Source organism: Grammomys surdaster, unplaced genomic scaffold (assembly GCF_004785775.1).
Source record: "Grammomys surdaster isolate TR1022 unplaced genomic scaffold, NIH_TR_1.0 125604, whole genome shotgun sequence".
Taxonomy (NCBI): domain Eukaryota; kingdom Metazoa; phylum Chordata; class Mammalia; order Rodentia; family Muridae; genus Grammomys; species Grammomys surdaster.
Window position 1 is genome coordinate 1,709,357 of NW_021620447.1, and position 24,384 is coordinate 1,733,740.

General features: G+C 35.9%; 1 protein-coding gene across 1 annotated transcript in view; it reads right to left on the reverse strand.

The window, feature by feature from the left end:
* The window catches only part of LOC114638523 (solute carrier organic anion transporter family member 6A1-like), an 89,093-nt gene that overhangs the window by 57,307 nt on the left and 7,402 nt on the right, over window positions 1–24,384 (reverse strand). The window contains exons 3-6 of the mRNA XM_028787039.1: window positions 24,165–24,350; window positions 19,868–19,964; window positions 7,898–8,016; window positions 5,127–5,236 (exon numbers count right to left, since the gene is read on the reverse strand). Of these exons, the coding sequence (XP_028642872.1) occupies window positions 5,127–5,236; window positions 7,898–8,016; window positions 19,868–19,964; window positions 24,165–24,350 (512 nt within the window). The remainder of the gene's footprint in view (window positions 1–5,126; window positions 5,237–7,897; window positions 8,017–19,867; window positions 19,965–24,164; window positions 24,351–24,384) is intronic.

Genomic DNA, 24,384 nt, shown 5'->3' on the forward strand with positions numbered 1-24,384 from the left:
AAGGATGTGGCAAAAGAGGAGCACGCCTCCATTGCTGGTGGGAATGTAAACTGGGACAACCACTCTGGAAAACTGTCTGGTGGCTCCTAAGAAAATTGGAAATAGTTCTACCTGAGGACCCAGGTACCACTACTGGGCATATACCCAAAAGATGCTCCAACATATAACAAGTGCACTTGCTTCACTATGTTTATAGCAGCTTTATTTATAACAGCAAGAATCTGGAAACAACCAGGTGAGGAATGGGATACAGAAAATGTGATATGTTTATACAATGGAATACTACACAGCTATTAAAAACAATGCCTTCATCAAATTACCAGAAAATAGATGAAACTAGAAAATACTATCCTGAGTGAAGTAACCCAGTCACAAAAGAACACACATGGTATATACTTACTGATATGTGAATGCTAGCCCAAAAGCTTGGAATATGCACGATACAACTCACAGACCATATGAAGCTCAAGAAGAAGGAAGACCAAAGTTTGGATGCTTCAGTCCTACTCAGAAGAAGGAATAAAATGATTGTGGGAAGTAGAGGGAGGGAGGGATTTGAGATGCTGAGTGGAAAGGGAGGATAAAAGGACCATGTGTGGGAAGAGACAGAGGAGAAATTCGGAGGGTCAGGAAACTGAAAGGAGGTACATAGCAGTAGTGGATTTGGAACTGGGTCTAGCCACTAGAAAGTCCCAGATTCAGGGGAAGCAAGAGTTTTCCCAAGACCTAATGAGAATGACATCACTAAAAACCCAACACGGGAGTTAGAACCTGTAGAGACCATACCAGTGGATAGGCATGACTCCGGTTGAAAGATGGGGCCTCCCAACCATCTCAAAATTTTTAACCCAGAATTGTTTCTGTCTAAATCAAACACAGGGCCTAAGTGGAACAAAGACTGAAGAAAACGATGTGCAGAAACTTCCCACCTAAGAATACATCCGTTCTGCAGACACCAAACCCAGACATTATGACTGATGCCAAGAAGCACTTGCTGACAGGATCCTGGTATAGCGGTTCCCCAAAAGACTCTGCCAGAGCCTGGTCAATACTGATGTGAATGCTCACAGCCAACCATCAGACTGATCAAGCAGACCCCAAGGGAAGAGTTGGGGGAAGGACTTAAGGAGATGAAGAGGATTGCAACCCTATAAGAATAACGACAATATCAACTAACCAGACATACCAGAGCTCCCAGTGACTAAACCACCAATCAAAGAATACAAAAGGACGGACCTCGTGGTTCCAGCCACAGATGTAGCAGAGGATTGCCTTATCTGGCATCAATGGTCCAGTGGAGGCTCAATGGCCCAGCATAGGGGGATGCTAGAACAGTGAAGTGGAAATTGGTGGTGGGGAGCACCCTCATAGAGGCAGCGGGAAAGGGAATGGGATAGAGGACTTGCAGAGGGGAAAACAGCAAGAGGGACGATGTTTGAAATGTAAACAAAATATCCAATAACATAATCTAGTATGTATACATAAAAAAATCAGAAGCAGATCTACTGTATGATCCAGATTCTTCATATATAACAATATAAGCATTTATATTATTGTAGTTTTAAGGATTGAGACCCTGATTTAGGCCATCAGTTACTTTGGTTCAGGCAGCACATGCTAATGCGATTTTTCACTAAATGACTAGGATTGAAAAGAGGAGAAAGTAGTGGATTAGACTTTCACAGTCCCAATCAGGATACATGTTTAAAGACCTAAGGACTCCTGGTTAGGCTCTACCTCTTAGAATTCTGAAAGTATCCTAATATTTTTCTTGTAAATGATCCGTTCTTACCATACTGAACTTCAGGACACACTAAAGAGCTGTTTATATTACAATAATACCAAAGAAAAATGGTCAGTATACATACCTATAAATACACATATCCCAAATTATTACTGTACTAGTTACAAATGCCATGATATATAATTAATAAGGTAATTATTAAACAATAAATAAATACAAATAAGTTGTTATAAGTATACATACATGTATATATGTATGTGTGTGCACATGTGCATTTATATGTATATGTGTGTATATATATACACATAAATGTATGCATATATGTTATAGAGTATTATTACCTATAAAGAAGGAAATCTCATAATTTGTAAATGATTATATATACATGATCAACATACATTAATTTTGACGCATTAAAGAGAGAGACAAATACAAAATTATCTCTGCAGTATCCAGGAGCTAAGAAAACAGATTATGTACATATATATCACTGGTTATAATAAAGTTGGAGAAGGAAAATTGGGGAAGGATAAAAGGTGCAGAAAATCATGCAAGGAACAATCTTTTGGGATTTACATAGTGCAATGCCCATGGTCCTCAATCATCTATTGTGTAACTAAAAGGAGTATCTTAAAAACTATAAAAATGTATGGCCTAACGGTAGGATAAGGGGCACTAACTATCATCATACTGTCAATTTCTGCTATCTTCAGTAAGATATCACAATGAACCATAATAATTTAGGCAGTTAATTCACTTTATTCAAAGAATTTAAAATAATACAAACTTTAAATGGCCCATTCTTAAACTTTACAAAATATTGGTAACTAATTAGTGTTGATTAGATTCTTCATTGCTAATTAATAAGTGTATGTAATATTTGTGTAGGATGAATATTAAATAGGCCAGCTATTGTGCACATACGTGAAATCCTAGAACTCTTGAGGCCAAATAATGGTTAAATATTCAAGTGTCACCTGAGCAATATAATGCAACATTTAAAAAGCAATTAAATTCTTTATGAAATGTAATCAGTTATTGCAATGAATTCATGATTTCATTTAAAAAAGGCCTTAGATAATAGAAAGAGATGAAAATCCTATATAGACAATCCACTTAGTTCTAAAAAAGACTCAACTCTTAGGAAAAACTGTATCATGAAGGCAGTCAGTGCTCTGGCCCTACCTCCTGCTCACACCAACCCTGACCACCAGTTCAGTTCACACAAGAAAAGCTAGCTCAGTTCTTCACAGGAACAATCAAAAAATCTCAGAATTCACCTGGAAGTACAAAACACCAAGGAGAACCAAAACTAATCTGGACAATAAGAATACTGCTAGAGGTATCACTGTATATGATTTCAAGTTATTCTACAGAACATTAATAAAAAGATATTTTATAAATATAATTTAAATATAAAATGTAATAAAATATTTTTATTAATATCAGAATATGCTATTGGCTCAAAAATAGACCTAATAATAAATGTAGTAGAAGACCAGATAAAATTCCATGCAACTAGAGCCACTGTGGTTTTGACAAATGAGCCCCAAAATACAAATTGGACAAGGTAGTATCTTCAGCAAATGTTGCTGGAAAAACTGGACATCTGTAGGCATAAGAATAAAGTTTGATCTTGTCTCTCACCCTACACAAAAAATTACAAATGGATCAATGACCTACTCCAGTATTAAACCTGAATCTCTGAAATTACTAGAGGACAAAATAAGAAATATATTGAAAGATAAGGAAAGGGATTTCTAAATATGATTTCAGTGACTTGAGAAATAATGTAAACAATGAAGATGTGGGATATACGGGATGAAATCCTTCTTTTCTGCAAAGAACACAGTTAATAGAATGAACTGATATCATATGAAATGATAAAAAAGGCTCTAAAGTATATGTGATAGATGAAGATATACAAAGAACAAAATTAACCTAATGAAGACAAACAACCCACTTAACAAATGGTCTAGGGAACTGTACTGAGAATTCCCTAAAACAAAAACAGACCTAATCCCCCAGCATCATCTCAAACACTATAGCAGAAGGAGGTGACTTTTCTTCAGTATCTCTACTGATTCCTAGATGCAATGTTTTTCAACAGAAGAACGGATAAGAGATATGTGGTACATTTACAAAATTGAGTGTTCCTCAGCTAATAAAAATAATGATGTCATAGAATTTTCAAGCAAATGGGAAGCACTAGAAAACCATTATTCTTAGTGAGGTAACTAAGTCCCAGAACGATAAATATGGTATGTATTTACTTGTATGCAGAGATTCACTTTTGAGTAAAGACAAACACACCACAGTCCTTATATCATGAGATGTTATGTATCAAGGAAGGGACTAGAGGCAACAGAAATGGCTTAACTAATAGTTTGAATGGAATATGGTCAAGGTTATTTCTCTCTCTCTCTCTCTCTCTCTCTCTCTCTCTCTCTCTCTCTCTCTCTCTCTGTGTGTGTGTGTGTGTGTGTGTGTATGTGTGTGTGTGTGTGTGTGTTGCTGTAGTTACTTGTCTACAGTTTGAGAAAGGGATTTGATATATATGGAAATAGAAAGAGGGATGAAAAAGAAAGAGAGAAGAGTCATAGTATATTTTAACTATAAAAGAAAGCATTTTCTAAAAAGAAATAGGATGCTTTGAGTAGAAAAATGAACAATGAAAGAATAAGTATCTCTAGGAATAAGAAAATGACAAAAAAATTGGAAGATATGCAATGTGAGAACGCAAATTCTAATGTGAATTAGGAAAATTCAATTGGCTCAAGACTCTTGGAAGTGTTATTCACAGTGTAATATTCACTAAGTATGAATTAAGATGTCCATGAAAATTACAAACATACAATCTATTTGTCAGAAAGAATGTTATAAGTAGAAAAAAAGTATTCAGAACAGTACCAAAGCATTGGAAAGGATTCCAGATGCATACCTATCTCTGACATTACTATGATAGACCTATTTATCATACACAGAAATAAAGGATTTTAGTTTAAATATTGTGATATTATTTGTGATGGTGGGAGTCTGTGTGTTCACATACAGTTCTTCCAATTCATGAAATTTTGTTAAATGTCATCTTTATTTCTTCAGAGAGAATAAACACAAAATTGCATCAAATCAATGAAAAACAAATCAAAATTATTAGCTGGTGAATCATTGTCCTCAAACACTACACCACCTGTCTTTAGTGATATCAAATAAGGGAGCTATTTTTTTCCATTAAAAAGAAAATGTGTAATTTAGTAATTATCTAAGAGTCTCCAAGTCTTTCATGCAAATTTAAGTTAAACACTTTGTCATATTCGTAACTATATAAGAAAATTGCACAGGTCAATTTAACTGGCTTGTTAACAGAAATATTTTACTTTACCCAAATAGCATGAAGAATACCCTTCAAATTAGGCTTAATTTCCTTATTTTTAAGTCTCCTGTCAATGGTGGGAGGTTCATTTCTTTTTTCAAGTCTTAACTTTTGTGCACCTATAGGTCACAAGAAAAATAATTTTATCTCAAAGTCAGTATATATGAAAATATACATCATACATTTGTCCAGATTATAATAATCACGTTTGTCATGGAATGGCAAGTGAGTTATATTAAGCACACTAAAGCTAATGTGTGTTTTAGAATGCAAAATTTTCAACAACAGTAGTGCTTTACAAAACACAATTCTTTAATAATGAAAAATGTTTATATTTGCATTTAGCCACTGTATATGTCTATTAACTGTCGAAAGTGTGGTATCTATGGCTGAATTAATTTATAATTTAATGGAGAATTCAATAGCCATATTTAATAATTAACATATGATGAAACAGCTCAAAAATAGCCTCTCCAAAAATGACTTTTATGTATCACGAAATATTTTATAGGACCAAGTTTGAAGTTTGTGCAAGAATACATAGTAATAATGTAAAAATATTAATAAATATAACAATTCCATTCTTGTATACATATCATCACACTTTCTGATTTGACATGATCTTACTCATTGCCATCTCCTAACTCCTTTATCTTTTCTTCTCATGCAGCCCCTTTTGTCCCTTCATATCCTACATGTACCTTCCATCACAGCCTCTTTCCTGAAAGTGTTATGACTATTCTTTATATCTGAGTAAAGTGTCCTGGGTGATCCAGTAATTTGTGGTTGTATTTCTAGCCAGGCTTTAAACCATGGTTTTTGTGAAAAGTGCAGTAAAAGTATTGAAGGTTTCATTTTTGTTGGATGATGTCTCATTAGCACTTCCTTAATGACAGCTACTCTGGGTGGTGAGAGATCCCAGTTGTTAAACACTGACTTTAAATACTTTACGTTAGCATATAAAGTAGTTGGCTTCATAACTGTCTTTTCATGTGTATATGTCATCATACTCTATTTTCTTTTATTGCTCTCCCACATGTAATGACCACCCACCCTGTTGATTCTTCTCCCTGTAAGTCTCACATTCTGCTCTTGTATTATCTGTATTTCATTGTTGTATATCCAACTTCCCTTATGCTCTCTTCAGATCCTCACTTCATCACTTCTCTAGTTGTCACACCCACAATACACCTTCACACATACCCTCACAAGCATCTGTAGATACATGTATTTTTTTTTATATTTGTGTCCCATTTATGGAAGAAAAAACATTTGGTATTAGACTTTCTGAGTTTCAGTGGTTGACTTAACATAAGAATTCCTGACTCTCTAATGATGTTATTTATCTTTACAGCTGAATAAAATTCCACTGTGCATAGATACTATGTTTTCTTTATCCCATTAAACTGTTTAAAAATATCTAGATTAGTTCCATCTTCTAGCTATTGTATATAGTGAGGAAAGATACACAGCTACTAAGGCATACATACGGGAAAGTGATGAAATTAGGTTATATCACAGTTCTATTTTCAGTTTTTTATAAAAGATTTGTAAATATGTATAAATTTGTGTGTGAGAAAAATATGTGCACATAAGAAATTTTCTGTGTAGCCCACAGGTACAGATAGTTGTGACCAAACTCAGGTTCTCTACAAGAGTGGTACGCATTCTCAACTGCTAAAACATTTCTCCAGCCCCATATTTTCTGTTTTTTTTTTTTTTTTTAGAAACCTCCAGAGTAAATTTAGAAGTGATAAAGGTTTTTCTTTCCTCACATTCTCATAAGCATTCATTCTCTTGAGGATAATTGTTCTGACCACATTGAGAAGAAATTTCAATGCAAGTTAAATTTGCATTTTCATAATGGCAAAAAATACCAAGTATTCTTCAAATATTCATTGTCTATTTGTATTTTTTTCAAAACTGATTATTTAGACAGATGTTGGTGGTAGACACCTTAAATTACTGCAATTGGAAAAGAGAGACACATGATTTTAAGAACAGCATGATCTATGGAGTGAGTTCCAACACAGCCAGGGCTACACAGTAAATCATGTCCCCAAAAAAGCAGGGGGTTCCAACCTAGGCTCTGTTACTGATGAGATTTCCTTTACAGAACTGTTTCTGCTGTTTCCCCAATGTTTATATGTATTGTACTCTCATCCTTCATTTTTGTTTATTTCATTACATTAAGAACTGAACCTGAACGTTCAGACTTTCCCGATCACTTTTCCTTTTTTCCCTGCTTGCTCTTGCCTTCATCACCAGCAAGTTCATTCTATCACTGGCATTAGAGCCTATGTCTTTGTCATGTCAATATGTATGGAAAAGCAGCTGAGGCATTTAGACTCATGGACTGAGCAACTACTGACCTTCCTTTCATAGACAGACTCTGTTGGATTAGCTGCACCTGAGCTTGTAAGTCATTAGAATAAGTTCTATTACAATATAAAAACTGATTAACAATGACTGAATAGATTTTAGTGTACTTTCATATTTAAACGCACCTATGCACTTTAAATGAAATGTTATTATTAAAAAGAAATAACGGGCAATACACACATATATGAATAAAAATATAGCTCATTAATATAATAGTTGGATGTGATCCTGCTTAATTTGATTAAAAAAAAACCTACAAAATGAAGATAATATTCCTTTGCCACAGAGCAATACAAGTAGGAAAGCATACTCATTTTGAAATTAGCTTGTTTGTGCTTTGAGAGAGGAAGCAGAGGGTAAAAGATACTATGACTAATTATATTCTATTTTATACTCACCAGGTAAACTAGATGGAAAACAGAACAGCGGTAAAGTTGTACTAAATGCTAACACAGCAACAGTAAAAAAAGATTTCCACCAACGACGCTGCAATATTCGAAACCTCTGAATATGTCCACTTGTACAGAGAAAGATAGAAAATTTCAGTTAGGAGCTTTTATAAATAAATCATAATTTGTTGGTAGAATTTTAAGTGCTTTGCTGACATGAGCCAGTTGTCAGCATTCAGTGCTACTGTTTGGTCTTTCCTCCCATCAGAGCCTCACTTCCCTACTTCCATTTTCAGTGACATGACTCAGACAGGAGACAGGCCTGCTTGTTCCTATTTAAAGATTTCCCCTTTAATCTGTGCCTCTGGAAAACCAAGACAGGTTTCTTTTTCTGGCTCCTGTAATCTTACACCTGGACCTCTGTAGCAAGAAACTTCGCTCTTTAGGTTGCACTACTTTTCTTGTTTAAGGCATCTGACCCTTGAGGTCACATGACATCTGGAAGCCCTTCCTTCAGGCCCATTATGCTAAGTGTACTTGCAACTTCCATGATCTTTCCAGTTTTCCTACAGGATTCATTTGCATTCTTTCTCCTGGTTTCATTTGATTTTCACAAAGCTTAGTAGGTGGCAAGGTAGGAGGAGATATGAAAGACCCTGTACTGGGGTTTGCTACCTTTCTGTCTCACAGTGTCTAGGAGCTATCAGTATCTCTTCTCTTTTTGAATGCTGAGCCGAACAGAATAATTTTTAAACTAACCAAGAGTTGTTTGTTTGTATGTATGTTTGTTTGTTTGTTTTAATCATTTATTGATAAGATTTCAGAAGTCAGTGAATAGCTTATTACTAATATTTTCAGATCCACACTCATGGAAAATCTTAGCTGGAAGACAGAGAGATGCCCCACCAGAGGTTATGATTATGCCCCACTAGATGTTCTTGCAGGGAACGGGGTTTGTTTCCAGTAACCACATAGTGGCTAGCAGTCATCTGTCTGGTTCAAAGGATTCAATGCTCCACCCCTTCACACACATCATGCAAACACATATATATGCTGCAAATCTACTCCCACACATAAAATACAAATTAATACATCCTTATTATGAACTAAAACCTTCACTAAACAGTTATTGTAGGAAAGATGCTGGCTTCTACTTCAGCTTGTTCTGGAGGAGCTCTTTTTCCTACAATGAATGAAGACTTTATTAGACTTCCTTTCATAAACTGTGGAAATGTTCACAGTGCTATTCACCGGTGAGACAATGCTCTTCATTTAAGGGTGTTATTCAGAAATGTAGATATCCACCCACAATCACATGTAGTCCCAATCTTATTTCCAGTATCTGATTGTCATATGTTAATATGTACCATCCATAACAGCTACACATTTCTTTGTTGTTATTATCTGTTCATTTTTATTTATTTATTGTAGTGCTTTGGATTGAACCTAGGGCCTTCTGCATGCCAAGCAGGAGCTCTGTAACTAAGAACACCCTACCTTTCCTTTTGAAAGACTTCAAGGTCACTCTAAGCTGAGCAGCCTCACCTTAATCCCCCAAACCCTTGAGAATACATAGATGATCACTGTCACTGGCTCCCTGTTGCTTGGAATATCTATAGGTTTTCCGTTTCTTAGCACTTTGAATCCACTTATATGTTTTTAATAACATATTACATGTGACACATACTATGTGTATTTGTACACCTAGAGAACTGAGGCCTCAACTAAATGCAAATATTTTAACTATTAAATCTAAGCAAAAATTTTGACTGGGTGATCACATATACTAGCTATATTTTGAAATCAAAGTATTTTCCTCATGGTAGAAATGAGCAGTTTGAAAACTAAAAGCTTATGATTCCATTATACAACACTCAGCCAACTGTTTGAAACTCACGTATACTAGTTTTCTGATACATATTGAATAAAATCTATAATAAACCTTCTTTGAACAACATCAAAAAGAATAGAATAAGCATCATACCATGCTGCTTTCTTTCATGCAAAGCTAATAATGCTTCCCAATTTAACACATAAATTTAGTTGAAATCTAAGTGCTTTGGTTATTATCAGAATGCTGGATTTACCAGGAAGAATATGTGTTTATTTTAAATAATTATTGTATTTGTAAAAACTTGTTACATTTATTTGTTTGATGTATATGAGTGTTTTGCCTGCATGTATGTCGCACACAATACGCAGAGTTCAGGAGAGGCTGTCACACACACCCTGGACTTGTAGGTACAGATAGTTGTGAGCCACCAAGTGAGTACTGCGACCCCAACCCAGGTCCTCTGAAAGAACAACAGGTGCTCATTATCATTACTGCTCATCACCTATCCCTAACTGTCCAAAATATTCAAATATTAAAAAATAAGGTTTTAATACTGAAATAAGAAAATATATCATGAGATATAAAAGAAGAAAACCTTTTTAACTATTGGGGTATTTAAATATAAAATTGTTTATGCCAGTAATGTTTAGTAAGTGCATAAATATATCAAAGACCAAAGAAATTACATAATCATCTCAACTGTTATAAAAAGTATTAGATCAACAGTGTCAACTAAGCAGGACCACACGGACCTCCCATAGACTAAGCCACCAATCAAGGAGCATACATTGACTCTTCCATGGCCCAGGCAAATATGCAGCAGTACACTGCTTTTCTGGCCTCAGTGGGAGAGGATGTGCCTAATCCTATAAAGACTTGATACCCAAGGAAATGGAGATGCTGGGAGGGGGTGAATTCAGGGTATGTGGTGAGCACCCTCTCAGAAGCAAAGGGATGGGGGGTATTGAGGTAGGAACTCTTGGAGGGATCCAGAAAAGGATGTTTGAAATGTAAATAAACAATTTAATTAAAAAACTGTTATGGAAAATTAAACAGCTAATCTAGTTAAACTTCAAAAATGTATCAGAAGAGTCCACTCAAATATAATAGAGGCAATAAGCCATGGCTACAGGAAGGACTGATGTAAACAAGAGCAATCTGAAAGCCTTTCCTATACAGTTTAGAATGCAAAGTGAGTATCAACTCTCTGCACATTTACTCAACAGAGCTCTCATGTTGGATAAGGAAAAAAATAGAAAAATTAGACATAGGAAGAAGGGAAACTCATTTATTTAAAGATGAAAAGATACTATACTTAATCTGCCCAGAAAACTCACTCAGATGTCTTAAGAGATTATCATTATAAATACCTTTGGCATGGTGGTAGGATAGAAACTTGGCATATGAAGATTAATGACTTTCCTAGAACCAAAAATGAGCATACTAAGAAAAATATCAGAAAACACCAACATTAACAAGTAAACCAAAACAAAAAAGAACCAAGGAAAAACTTATGAAAGTAAAAGTGTAATTTTTACACCATCCACAGTAGGTCAGGTACACAGAACACTAGGAAAAATGCCAAAAACTAGAGAAGAAAGGAAGGAAAATAATAAAAAATGGAATGTCCTCAAAGTTCATGAGTTAGGAAAATTAATATTGTGAAAATAGACATAATTTTTTTATTCTTAAATAAATTTTTACAGTCTAGACTTTATACCACTCCTGGTCCATCCTCCAACTGTTCCAATCCAATCCTCCCCCCACTCGTCTCTAAGAGGATGTCTCCACCCTACCAGACCTCCCCACTTCCTGGGGCCAGGGCCCCAATCTCTCAAGGGTTATGTGCATCTTCTCTGACTGAGTCCAAACCAGGCAGTCCTCTGTTGCATATGTATTGGGGGCCTCATATCAACTGGGGTATACTGCCTGGTTAGTGGCTCAGTGTCAGAGATCCCGGGGGTCCAGGTTAGTTGAGACTGCTGGTCTTCCTATAGGGTGACCCTCCTCCTCAGCTTCTTCCACCTTTTCCCTAATTCAACCACAGGGGTCATCAGCTTCTGCCCATTGGTTGGGTGTAAATAACTATCTGACTCTTTCAGCTGCCTGTTGGACCTTTCAGAGGTAAATCATGATAGGTCCCTCTTTGTAAGCACACCATAGCATTTTTGTTCCTGCAGTTCTTTCAGACAGGAACAATTCTGGTAAAGAGATTTTTGACAGTGGGATTACAAGCCCATCCCTCCACTGGATGCCTTGTCCTTTTACTGGAGGTGGGCTCTACAAGTTCCCTCTCCCCACTGTAGGACATTTCATCTAAGATCCTTAGAGTCTCTAACCTCCCAGGTCTCTGGTACATTCTAGAGGGTGCTCTGCCACTTCCAACCTCCAGAGGTTTCCTCTTTCCATTCTTTCTGCTGGCCCTCGGGTCTCCAGTCCTGTTCCTACTGCCCTAATACCTGATCATTTTCCCCTCTTCCCCACCCAGGTCCCTCTTTCTCTCCCCACCCTTCTGTGTTTGTTACTTCTCCCTCCCAAGTGAGACTGAGGCATGTGGCAGGACTTTTTCCTGCCCATTGTATTTTTAGTGGAGCTCAGTGATTGGACAGTAGAAGAAGTAGATAGAGCTAGGAGTTGGAAGGAGAAAGGAAAGAAAGAGGAAGGAGAAGGAGGAGGAGAGGCAAGATGGCAGATGTCTCTAGCAGTGAATCATATCTTGATTAGGTAATTCTGTTTACAATTCTAATTGTGTAGGCATCTTGTGTATAGGTTATTTGCTAATACATTAAGCAAATAAATAAGACTTTTAAGCATTAAGAGTCTTATTTCTACCGGGAACTGGAATTGTTGTATCTACCTTAAGGGGGTGGCAGTTATTCCCTGAGTTTTGGGGCATGGACTCCATGGAGATGATTAACGAAGGCAGCAACCAAGTCAACTTTTTGTGGGGCCTGGGTTGGTACTCCTCACTAGCCAGGTGCTGCTGTTAGAGAGGGAACATAGAGCAGGAACAAGGCAGCAGCCCTGGAGCTAGCCAAGCTGCACAACCACCTTTTTAAAAAATCTCTCGCTACAGAGGAATTCTCACTTGGAGCCTTCAGCTGGTTAATCTCTGAGTTCTGTGGATTCTGTCCTGGGAATTCTGTACTTTTTTGGCTAATATCCACTTATTAGTGAGTTCATACCAATCATATTCTTTTGGGTCGGAGTTACCTCACTCGGGATGATATTTTCTAGTTCCATCCTTTTGCCTGCCAAACTCATGATGTCCTCGTTCTTAATAGCTGAGTAGTATTCCTTTCTGTGTCCATTCTTCTGTTCTGGGACATATGAGTTGTTTCCAACTCTTGGCTATCACAAATAAGGCCATTATGAATATAGTGGAACACGTGCCCCTGTGGCACTGTGGGGCATGTTTTTGGTATATGTGCAGGAGTATAGCTGGGTCTTCAGGTGTATCTATTTTCAATTTTCTGAGGAACTTCTAGATTGATTTCCAGAGTGGCTGTACCAGTTTCCAATCCCACCAGCATGGAGAAGTGAACCTCTATCTCCACATACTTGCCAACACGTGTTGTCACCTGAAGTGACATTTGATCTTAGCCATTCTGATTGGTGTAAGGTGGTCCTTGATCCACTTGGACTTGAGCTTTATGGCAAATATGGATCTATTTTCATTTTTCTATATACATATTGTCAATTAGACCAACACCATTTATTGAAGATGCTTTCTTTTTACCATTGTATGTTTTTGGCTTCATTGTCAAAGATCAAGTATTCGTAAGTGTGTGGTTTTATTTCTAGATCTTTAATTTTTTTAAGTGTTATCAGCATTTTATTTCATTGTTGACACTAACCTCTTTAAGCCTGTATGTTCCCTGTAATGTCACAGTACTCTTGGCATAATGCTGAGCACATACACATCTAACAAGTCTCAAAACATGTTTTATGTACAATTTTTTTTTGGTGAGTTAAGTGCACTTGCTGTTAACAACCATCTGTGACTCGGTTCCTTGGGACCCAAGAGCAGCACCTGGCAACTTTGGGCATTAGGCATACACATGGTGCACTTAAATGCACGTAGGCAAAACAAACATAGATAAACAAATCTGTGCTGGAGGGATGGCTCCTATTCCATTGATCACCATGTCTGCCTTGTACCAATACCCTGCAGTTTTTATCACTATTGTTCTGTAATACAGCTTGAGGTCAGGAATGGTGATTCCCCCCAGAAGTTCTTTTATTGAAAATGGACATATTACTAAAGACACAATTCAATACTTAGCAAATGCCAATGGCATTATTTACAGAATTAGAAAAAATATTCTAAAATTCAAAAGAAGACACAAACACCATAAACAGCTAAAAAGTCTGAAGAAACGCAATGCTGCAGAAATTTTGATACTGGATCTTAAGTTGCACTACAGACTCGTAGTGCCTAATATTGCATGCTATTCACAAAGAAATAAGCACATAAACCATGGAATAGAGATGGTGAGACACAAAAGCTACCCTGCAGATGTCTGATTATGAATGAAAGGAGAAAAGCACATGCTCATTGCTTCTTTAAAACTGGTTCTGAGGAAAATAGATGTTCATATGTGGAAAAATGAAAGAAGGTCTTTCTCTCTCTAACAATCAGTTAAAATGAACCAAAGGCCTTAACCTAAAACCTGCAAATTTGAACCTAGCAGAGAAAAACTGAACAAAGAGATCGAGGGCTGAGGCACAGGCAGGGACTTCCATCACACTGGGTGTGTATTTTCTCTTATTTCTTGATGCTCTTCCTCCACCTTCTCAGGATATCATTTGTCTTTATTACTAACTTTTCATATTTAAAAAGTGAAAGGTCATCAAAGCTTGCTATGCAACATTTTAAATTAATGTGATCCTTAACATATTTGTGTAATGACTAAATTTAAGATAGTTATTAATGTTACTGTTTTACATTAATAGCATTTCTTCCAAGGTAGTAAATGCATGATGGATAAGGTTTATATTGTTATATTATAATATATTATAATATACTATATCATATTACATTGCTCCAGATTTATAAAATTACTTTTAGATGTGAGTTTTACATTTTAAATTTTTACTTACTAATCTCAATTTTAGTAAATTATTTTATTATTTCTTCTAGGATAGATTTCCTTTTCTTCCAAACAATCTAAAGTAATCTACATTAAATTCTATCAGTATTACAAAAGCATTTAGGAATTTAGATGTAAGAACAAGTAATGAGAAAAAAGAACCGTAAACTTGAAAGGGAGTGAGAAGGAGTATATGGGAGGGTGTAGAGAGAGGAAAGGAACAAGGAAATGATGAAAACATGCTCTAATCTCAAAAAATAAAAACATAAAATTTATATACGTTGTCATAGAGTTTAAATTTTCTGCAGAAAACTGGGTTAATACTTAAGTCTGGGCTTTTATACATGATTTTCTTTTATTCCCTTTGAATATTTAAATTACCTTTTATCTCTGAGAGCTAGATTACAGTATAATTTACATAGACTTGGTTGAATGTAATTTGTTGGATGACATTTGATCTTATTGTGTCTGAGTATTTATATAATTTTGATTTTAGCAATTTTTATTTCTTTGGAAAATCTTTTATGTCTTTGACATATTGAAGTCTCACTTGAATTCCAACAATCTCAATATTTATCCTTTTTATTCATTCTTATTATTCCACCTCGTTTTTCATTATTTTTCAACTGTGTATTTTCCAATTGCCTGCTACAAGCTCATTAACTCTTTCTTCTATTGTATCTATTATGCTATTGATGTTTTAATTTCACTTCAGGTAATTTACATGCCAGGATAAATTTTTGGTTTGCATTTCTATGTTACCTTTTATAGAAGCATAAAATCATATATCCATACTTTCTTATAAAGACGTGTTTCGTGTGTGTGTGTTTGTGTGTGTGTGTGCACACATAAACAACTGCCTGTGAAACAGAGGCACAGGCAGCTGTGACCAAACCCAGGTCTTCTGCAAGAGTGGTATGCATTTCTAACTACTAATATATCTCTTCAGGACCTTATTTTTGGGATTTTTCTCTTGAGGAACCTCCACAATAATGGTCCAGGTTTATATTGCCACCAGTGAATAAGGACTTTTCAATTTCCATATCCTTATGAGCATTTATTCTCTTGATTATTGCCATTCTGATCAAGTTGAGATGAAATTTAAATGAAGGCTCTATTTTCATCACTCTAACATGAAGAGTGGTCAAACATTTTCAAATACTTATTGTCTATCTGTATTTTTTAAGGAACGGACTGTTTGTAATGTTAATCTGTGTTCTAATAATGAATATATAGACTTCTCCATGGCAACTTTTGCTCTTTGACTGCATGCTGTTGCCCTGACTTAATAATGCATTCCTTTACTGGGCTTAGAGCCTATTTCGTCAGGAACCAAACAGGTACTGAAGATCATCTGAGATACCAACCCTCAAGGATGGAACAAATGGAAATTCAGACTCAACTATCAGTCAATGAGCAGGATATATATATATAAATGTATATATATACACATATGTGTGTGTATTAAATATATTTGTATATAATATATGTGTGTATAATATTTAATATAATATGTATAATGTATTATATACTATGTATATATGTATATATGTGTGTATATATACGTATAACAGATATAGTATGGATGTAGATATGCAAAGATAGAAATTCACTCTATAAATTTTGTTAATCTAGAGAGCACTGACTAACCGAATATGTAAATAAATTGAGTATACTTGAATATAAAAGACAGCTGTGCACATTGAACATGTACTAGGACATGTGTAGAGGTCAGAGGACAAATTACGTGAACAAATATTTTCCAAGAATCTTTTAATATTGGTCATTATATGGGTAGATTATATTATATCAATTTGAATTCTAACTGATTACAAGAAATATTTTACCCACTGCAACATCCCAATATTAATATATTAGTCATTTATTCCAACTTGATTTTTTTATAAAGTCCATAACAATTTTTATTTTTTCAATTTTGCTTACATGTGTATGTCTATGCATATGATATAGGAGGAGGTCAGATTACAAATTATTACAAATAAGACATCTTTCTGGCTCTGATCTAATCCTCTTAATATCTTTATCTTTTTCATTTGCTTTCCAGAAATTCTAATCAAGATGTTTATTTCTTTGCATTTGTAGTCACTTTTACTAATTAATACCTGGATCTCACCCTAGATTAAACTTTGTCAAGGTTCTCTTTTTATTGTAATGTAGGTTTTTCATCAATACAATCAATCAACAGATGCAAATTATCTCAATAAAATACTTGCAAACTGAATATAAGAGCATATCTAGAAGATCATCTGCCATGAGGCCTAGTCCCAGAAATGCTGATATCATTCGACATATTTAATTCAAAAAATATATTTAACCACATCAACAGACTGAATGACAAAAATCACATGATCACTACATTAGATACAGAAAAGGACTTTGACAAATTCAACATCACTTTATGATAAAAGTACTGGATATTCAGGACATATAAAAGACTCAACTCAACATAACGCTGGTGATTAATGTCAAGCACACATCTAACATCAACTAAATGGAAATACACTCAAGAAATTGCTGCTAAAATTAGATCCAGGAACAAAAGTCTCTTTCCGTATTTACTCATTTTATTACTTGAATTATAACTTAGAGCAGTATGACAACTGAGGAAGATCAAGTTAATAGAAATACAAAAGGAAAACTAACAAGCAATTTTTATTTTCAGATGTTATGGTTTTATGAATAAAAGACACTAAGCACTCCATGAGGAAATGTCTACAACCAATAAACACGTTCAGCAGAACAGCAGGAAACGAAATCATCACAGAAAATTCAGGAACCTTCCCATATACAAATGACAAATAGTCTAAGAAAGAAATCAATCAAATAACATATTTTACAATACCGCCAAATGTACCTTGAGTGAGAAACTATATAATAAAAACTTAACATATTAAGAAGAACTTATGATGGGATCAGAAGAACTAATGTAGTGGAAATGGATAGTCTAATATTGGTAAACTACAGATTTGACAAAACTCATCAAATTTCCAACACCGTTCTTTGCAAATAGAAACAAACAACATTTCATATGAACATACACAAACACACACACACACACACACACACACACACACACCAAACAATCCTGAATGGTGAATAAATTGCTGAAAGTATCACCACCTCTGAATTCTAGATTTACAAGAAACTAACATAGTAAAAACAGCATGATATTAGCATAACAATACACACATTGTTCTACAGAATGAACCTGAAAACCCAGACTTAATTCTACATGTATGGACACTGATATTTTTTACTAATAAGCCAAAAATAAACACTGAAGAAAGGATTATCTTCAAAAATTATGCTGGTAAAAGTGGATGGCTACAAGTATAAAAATGCAAGTATGTCTATCTATAACTATCTCTCTGCATAAAACTCAACTCCAAGTGGATCACTGACCTCCACATAAATCCAGATCCTCAGAGACAAGAAATTGAGAAAAAGGCACAAGAGAGAACTTTCTGACAGGACTCCAATAGTAAGGCCCTAAGGCCAAGAATTAATTAATAGGATATCATGAAGCTGAAAATAAGGCAAAGCAAGCAACACATCATTCAAGAAAAGCAGCAGCCAAAGGAACAATTAAAAAGCAATTATATTTCATATAAAATGTTAGTAGCTACAGTATATATGAAACTAAAACATTAAGCATTAGAAAATAACCCAATTTAAAATGGTGTTCAGAACTCAGCAGAGAGTCTCAAAACATAAAATATAAAGGACTGAGTAACACTTAAAAGAAATGCCCAACAACATTGTCCATCAGGGATATGCAAATTAGCACTACTTTGAGATTTCACCTCACACCAGTCACAACTATCAAAATCAATAAAACAAATGATAGCACATGCTGATTAGAGTGCACACTAGTACAGTCATTATGAAAATTAGGGTAAAGGTTTCATCAGGAAGTTGGGTATCAATATACATCAATCCAATTATACTACCATTTGACAAACACCAAAAAGACTCTACTGTAATACTTGTTCATACATATTCATTGATTCTGTGTTCTACAATGTGAATAACCCCAGAAGTTAGGTACCCACTAAGGTGCCAGGAAGAACACAGTCTCCCAAAGAAGAGGGAAATACAACACAATGTTATCGACATTTAAGAAAGGAACTAGAATGGGAAGGATAAAGAAGAGGATGTTGGGGGAGAGATAAAAGAAGAAATATAGGAGGCAGAATCTAACACTAAACTCCTTTTCAAATCCCACGTGGAAACATACTAGATTTAATTGATTCCTGGGACATGATGGCATAAGACATCTTTCTGGGGCATTGTTTACTCAATTATTTGATGAATCTATTTGAATTCTTTTCACTCATGTATTTATTTCTATGCTTCTACAGTAGTATAGTATTGTGTTTCCATAGGAGAAATGATGTATGTCTTTTTTTCATTCATTCAAAAAAACAGAACAAAACTGAAACAACATTCACACAAATAAGAAAATCAAAGCAAAAAAAGTCAAAGCAAATAAGACAAAGAAATAGATAATAAAACAAAATGAAAAAGTTCCCCCCCCCAAAAAAAAACCCATTGAGTTCATTTTGTATTGGGTAAAAACTAGCCATGGGACCTACAATGGAGTGTTCTCATTACATGTAGTCACATTCTGCTGTAGAAAACAAACAGTCCCTAGGTATATAAGATCATGTGGGTAGGGAGGTAGCTGAGAGGAGTTTGATGCAAGGAGAGAATATGAACAGAATATATTGTATGACAAAAGTCTTTTAATTAATAACCAAGATAAAACTTCTATGTATAATACACAGTTACTGTTGTAATGTATTGAATGAGTATTGCATGTTTTTAACAACAAAATACATAAAGCTAATGAACCTTTAAGCAATCATGTTGACTATATTTCAAACAGTAAAAATACAAATGCAGAGTATAATTGCACTTTTGTTTACATATATGTATGTGTGCATCACCCACAGTTTAATGCATTTGCTATTATTGAACCAGTGCTCTGTACAACATAAACTAAATACAACAGTAAACAGAATGACTTACACTGCTTGCATAGCTTCTTGTACAGGCAAAGTAAAAGCTTGTTTTCCTGCTACAAAACCCACAATGTATCCAATTGGTAGTCCAACATCTGCAATAGCTTAAAAATGAACACAGCAGAAAAAGCTTAACAATCATACTTGGTCAAATAAAATACAAATGAACTCTTTGTGATTTCTATAAGTTTTTTTCATGCTATTCTCTATTACTTAGCAGAGAGAAGATTGGTAGGAACAGAGAGGAAGAAATAGGAGTGGGTGTAAAAGAGAAGTATTAGACACTAATTTAATTATTAATTTTATCTTATTTAATCTATGTATTTAGTGTATCATGAATATATTTATATTCAACATGAGCATAAATTATATTTCCTTTACTGTATAACTACATACATTCTCAAAGTAAACATAAGTTTATGTTTTAAAAATGATATCTAACCATTAATCTGTATGTCTGTCTCTGTACCAATACAATGCAGTTTTTATCACAATGGCTCTGTAATACAAACTGAGGTCAGGGATGGTGATTCCTCCAGAGGTTCTTTTATTGTTGAGAATCGTTTTTGATATTCTGGATTTTTTTTGTTACTTCATCTGAATTTCTGAAAATTGTTCTTTCTATCTCTGTGAAGAATTGAGTTTGAACTTTGATGGGGATTGCATTGAATCTGTGTATTGCTTTTGGTAAAAAGAATTTTTTACTATGTTAATCCTGCCAAACCATGACCATGGGAGAACTTTTCATTGTCTGAGATTTTATTCTTCAGAGATTTGAAGTACTTGTCATATGGATCTTTCACATGCTTGGTTAGAGTCACACCAAGATATTTGATATTATTGTGAAAGATTGTGGGACCAAGAAAGAATAGCTTGGTTCCTGGTCGAGCGTAGGCCTCGAACCCCGGACCCTAATGGGACAATGGTAGGTGTTTGGCCATGCCCCCAGATTCCAGGCTCCTAACAAGACCTCCATTGGTCCAACCTTTTCAGTCACATAAGGCAATGTAGCCCCTCCCAAAGAGGTTTGTGTCACCTAGTACAGGTAGAGGATGTGACTACAGGCCTCAACCTCAAGAGATTTCCATATTAATGAGATACCTAAAGGCCAGAGGGCGTAGCCAATTAAGTATTTCTTCCCAGACCTTATTCCTTCCTCCCTCACTATTTAACTCAGGTCTGCCCTGAATTTCAGTGGAGTACATCCAGATTCATCAACCATCCACCATGACAATAAAGCTTTTAAAACCATGGACTTCCTCATGTCTTTGGGGCCCACCATGGGGAACCATGGAGAAGGTCTCAACTCTGAAACCATCATCTAATCACCCATGGAAGACCTTTCTATGTTCCCACCATGAAGGCCACTGATTCAACCAAGCTAGCCGAGCCTTGATCCAGCCAAGCAAGTGCTACCTGCTGGGGCTGCCAGGGCCTCTCTTTCTCTCCTTGTTTCTCTTGCATCTCTGTTTTTCCATGGCCCCCAGAGGTGTCTCGGAGCCTAGAATGGAGACCACTGGCCTCTGGGTCTACTCAAGAGCCCTGCCCACTGCATAACTTCAGACTGAGTGAGATCTCCCCACGCCTGGGCATGAGTCCCACAGTGTCTGTCCAAAGCTGCGGTGAGTAAACACAGTCAAAGTTCCCACTCGCTTTTGCCTCTCTGATCCATGGCAGACACTCGGGAACCACAAGCCCACCCAATAGGACCCATGCAACTGCACTCATGAGAGAGCTAACTGCCCCACAAGGGATGATGTTTTGAAGACCCAGAAATAAACCAATACACTTATGATCAATTCCTACTTGACGAAGAAGGCAAAACCATCCAGTGGAAAAAAGACAGCATTTTCAACACATGGTGCTGGATCCACTCAACATGTAGAATGCAAGTCAATCAATTCTTAGCTCCTTGTACAAAGCTAAAGTTCAAGTGGATCAAGAACCTCCACATAAAACCAGATATACTGAATCTAATAGAAGAGAAAGAGTAAAGAATCTCTAACACATTGGCACAGGGAAATTTCCCTGAACAGAACACCAATGGCTCATGTTCTAAGATCAAGAATTGACAAATGGGACCTCATAAAATTGAAAAGTTTCTGTAAAGAACTGAAGTACAGAACTCAATAGAAAATTCTCAACTAAGGAATCTCAAATGGCTGAGGAGCACTTAAAGAAATATTCAACATCCTTAGTCATCAAGGAAATGCAAATCAAAATGACCCTGACATTCTATCTCACACCAATCAGAATGGCTAAGTTAACAAAACACAGGGACATCAGATGCTGGCAAAGAAAACTAGAAAGAGAGTAACTCCTCCATTGCTGGTGGGACTACAAGCTGGTAAAATCACTTTGAAAGTCAATCTGGAAGTTCCTGATAAAACCGGAAATAGGTCTACCTGAAGGTCCAGCTAGAGCACTACTGGGCATATACCCAAAAGATGCTCCAATACATAACAAGTACACATGCTCCACTATGTTTATATGGGCCTTATTTAAAATAGCCAGAAGCTAGAAACAATCCAGATTTCCCTCAACAGAAGAATAGATACAGAAAATGTAGTATATTTACACAATGGAGTAATACTCAGCTATTAAAAACAACTTCATGAAATTTATAAGCAAATGGATGGAACTAGAAAATATCATCCTGAGTGAGATAACCAAGCATAAAAGAACACACAGAGGATGTACTCACTAATAAGTGCATATTAGCCCAAAAGCTCAGAATAAGCAAAATACACCCCACAAACCATATATAGCTTAATTAGAAGAAAGAATAATACATAGATGCTTCAATCCTACATAGAACTTGGAACAAAGTAATCACAGGAAGTAGAGGGAAAACGGAATCTGGGAGGGAGTGATGAGAAGGATGGAAAAGGGGAGCATGATCAGATATTGGAAGGGACAGGAAAGAAAATTTAATAGAAATGTATCATTGGAAGATGGGGAAAATAGGTTTAGCCACTAGAAAGTCCCAGAGTCCAGAGAAGCATGAGGCTCCCAGGACCCAATGGCAATGACTTTAGCAGAAATAACCAACAAAACAAAAATATAACCAACTCCAATAGATAGGCAGGACCCCAGTTGAGGGATGGGGCTACCCACTCAGCTCAAAATTTTTAAACCAGATATGCTCCTATCCTAAGGAAAAGACAGAGACAAAAATGGAACAGAGACTGAAGGATAGGACATCCAGAGACTGCCCCACCAAGGGATCCATCCCATCTGCCAACACCAAACCCACACTATTGCTGTTAACAAGAAGGGCTTGTTGACAGGAGCCTAATATGGCTGTTTTCTGAGAGGGTCTACCAGCACCTGAACAATACATATACACATACTCAATACAGATACACATACTCACAGTCAACAATCAGACTGAGCCTGGGGACCCCAATCAAAGAGCTATGAGAAGGACCAAAGGAGCTAAATGCAATTGCAATCACGGATGAAGAACAATATCAACTAACTGAACCTGCCAGAGCTCCCAGGAACTAAACCACCAACCAAAAAGTACACATGGAGGGAGCCAGGACTCCAGATACATATGAAGTGGAGGATGGCCTTATTTGACATCAATGGGGGGAGGGAGGCTTGATGCCTCAGCATAGGGAGATGCTAAAGGGGTTAGGTGGAAGTGACTGAATTGATGGAGCAGCACCCTCATACAAGCAGAGGGGAGAGGGGAGAGGGGAGATGGAATGTGGAGGGATAACCTGGAAGTAGGCAATCATTTAAAATGTAAATAAATAAAATGTCTAATAAAAGAAAGGAAAAATGATATCTAACAGATCTGTGAAAATACTTCATTCTTGCCTACCAGGATCAGAATCAATAGGTTAACAGATAGATTATTTCAGATTGAATCAATGCTTATTTAATGCAAGAAACAGTTTACATAAGACAGTGTAAATTAAAGAGATGATACTGTGTGCAGCTATCTCCTTCTACCCCCACCCTGTAACCTTCTCTCTACCCTCTCCTTGATCCTCCATATCTGCTCCCACTCTCTCAAGAAGAGAGAAATGGAGACATAGAAAAAAATTTGCCACTTAAAACATTCCTGTACTTTCTATTCTTGTAAAACTTTTCAGTGATATTTAGATGATTTGACTACTGTTACAAATCTCATAATTACATATATCAATGTGATTTTATTATTATGAAACCAAGTCATCATTCTGTAGCACAGGGTTATCACCTAGGCAACAGTACTTACTTATCAGTTAAACCACACAGAAATCTGATAATTATACAAAATAGGCTATACATACAAAAAAAAAAAAACTTGCCTAAATAAAATCCAGATGACTTTGTTGGAACATGGTCAAAAATGAAGGTTACGCCAAGTATATAAATTGACATCCCTGCTATTCCATGTAGTATTTGCCCGCAGATGAAGAAAAAGATACATATTGATTTGTGCGGTATAAAGGTTTCCTCACAAACTTTAGCTGTTTTTCCTTCTTCGCACAACTCTTTGGAAAGATAAGAAATATATTTTTACTGAAT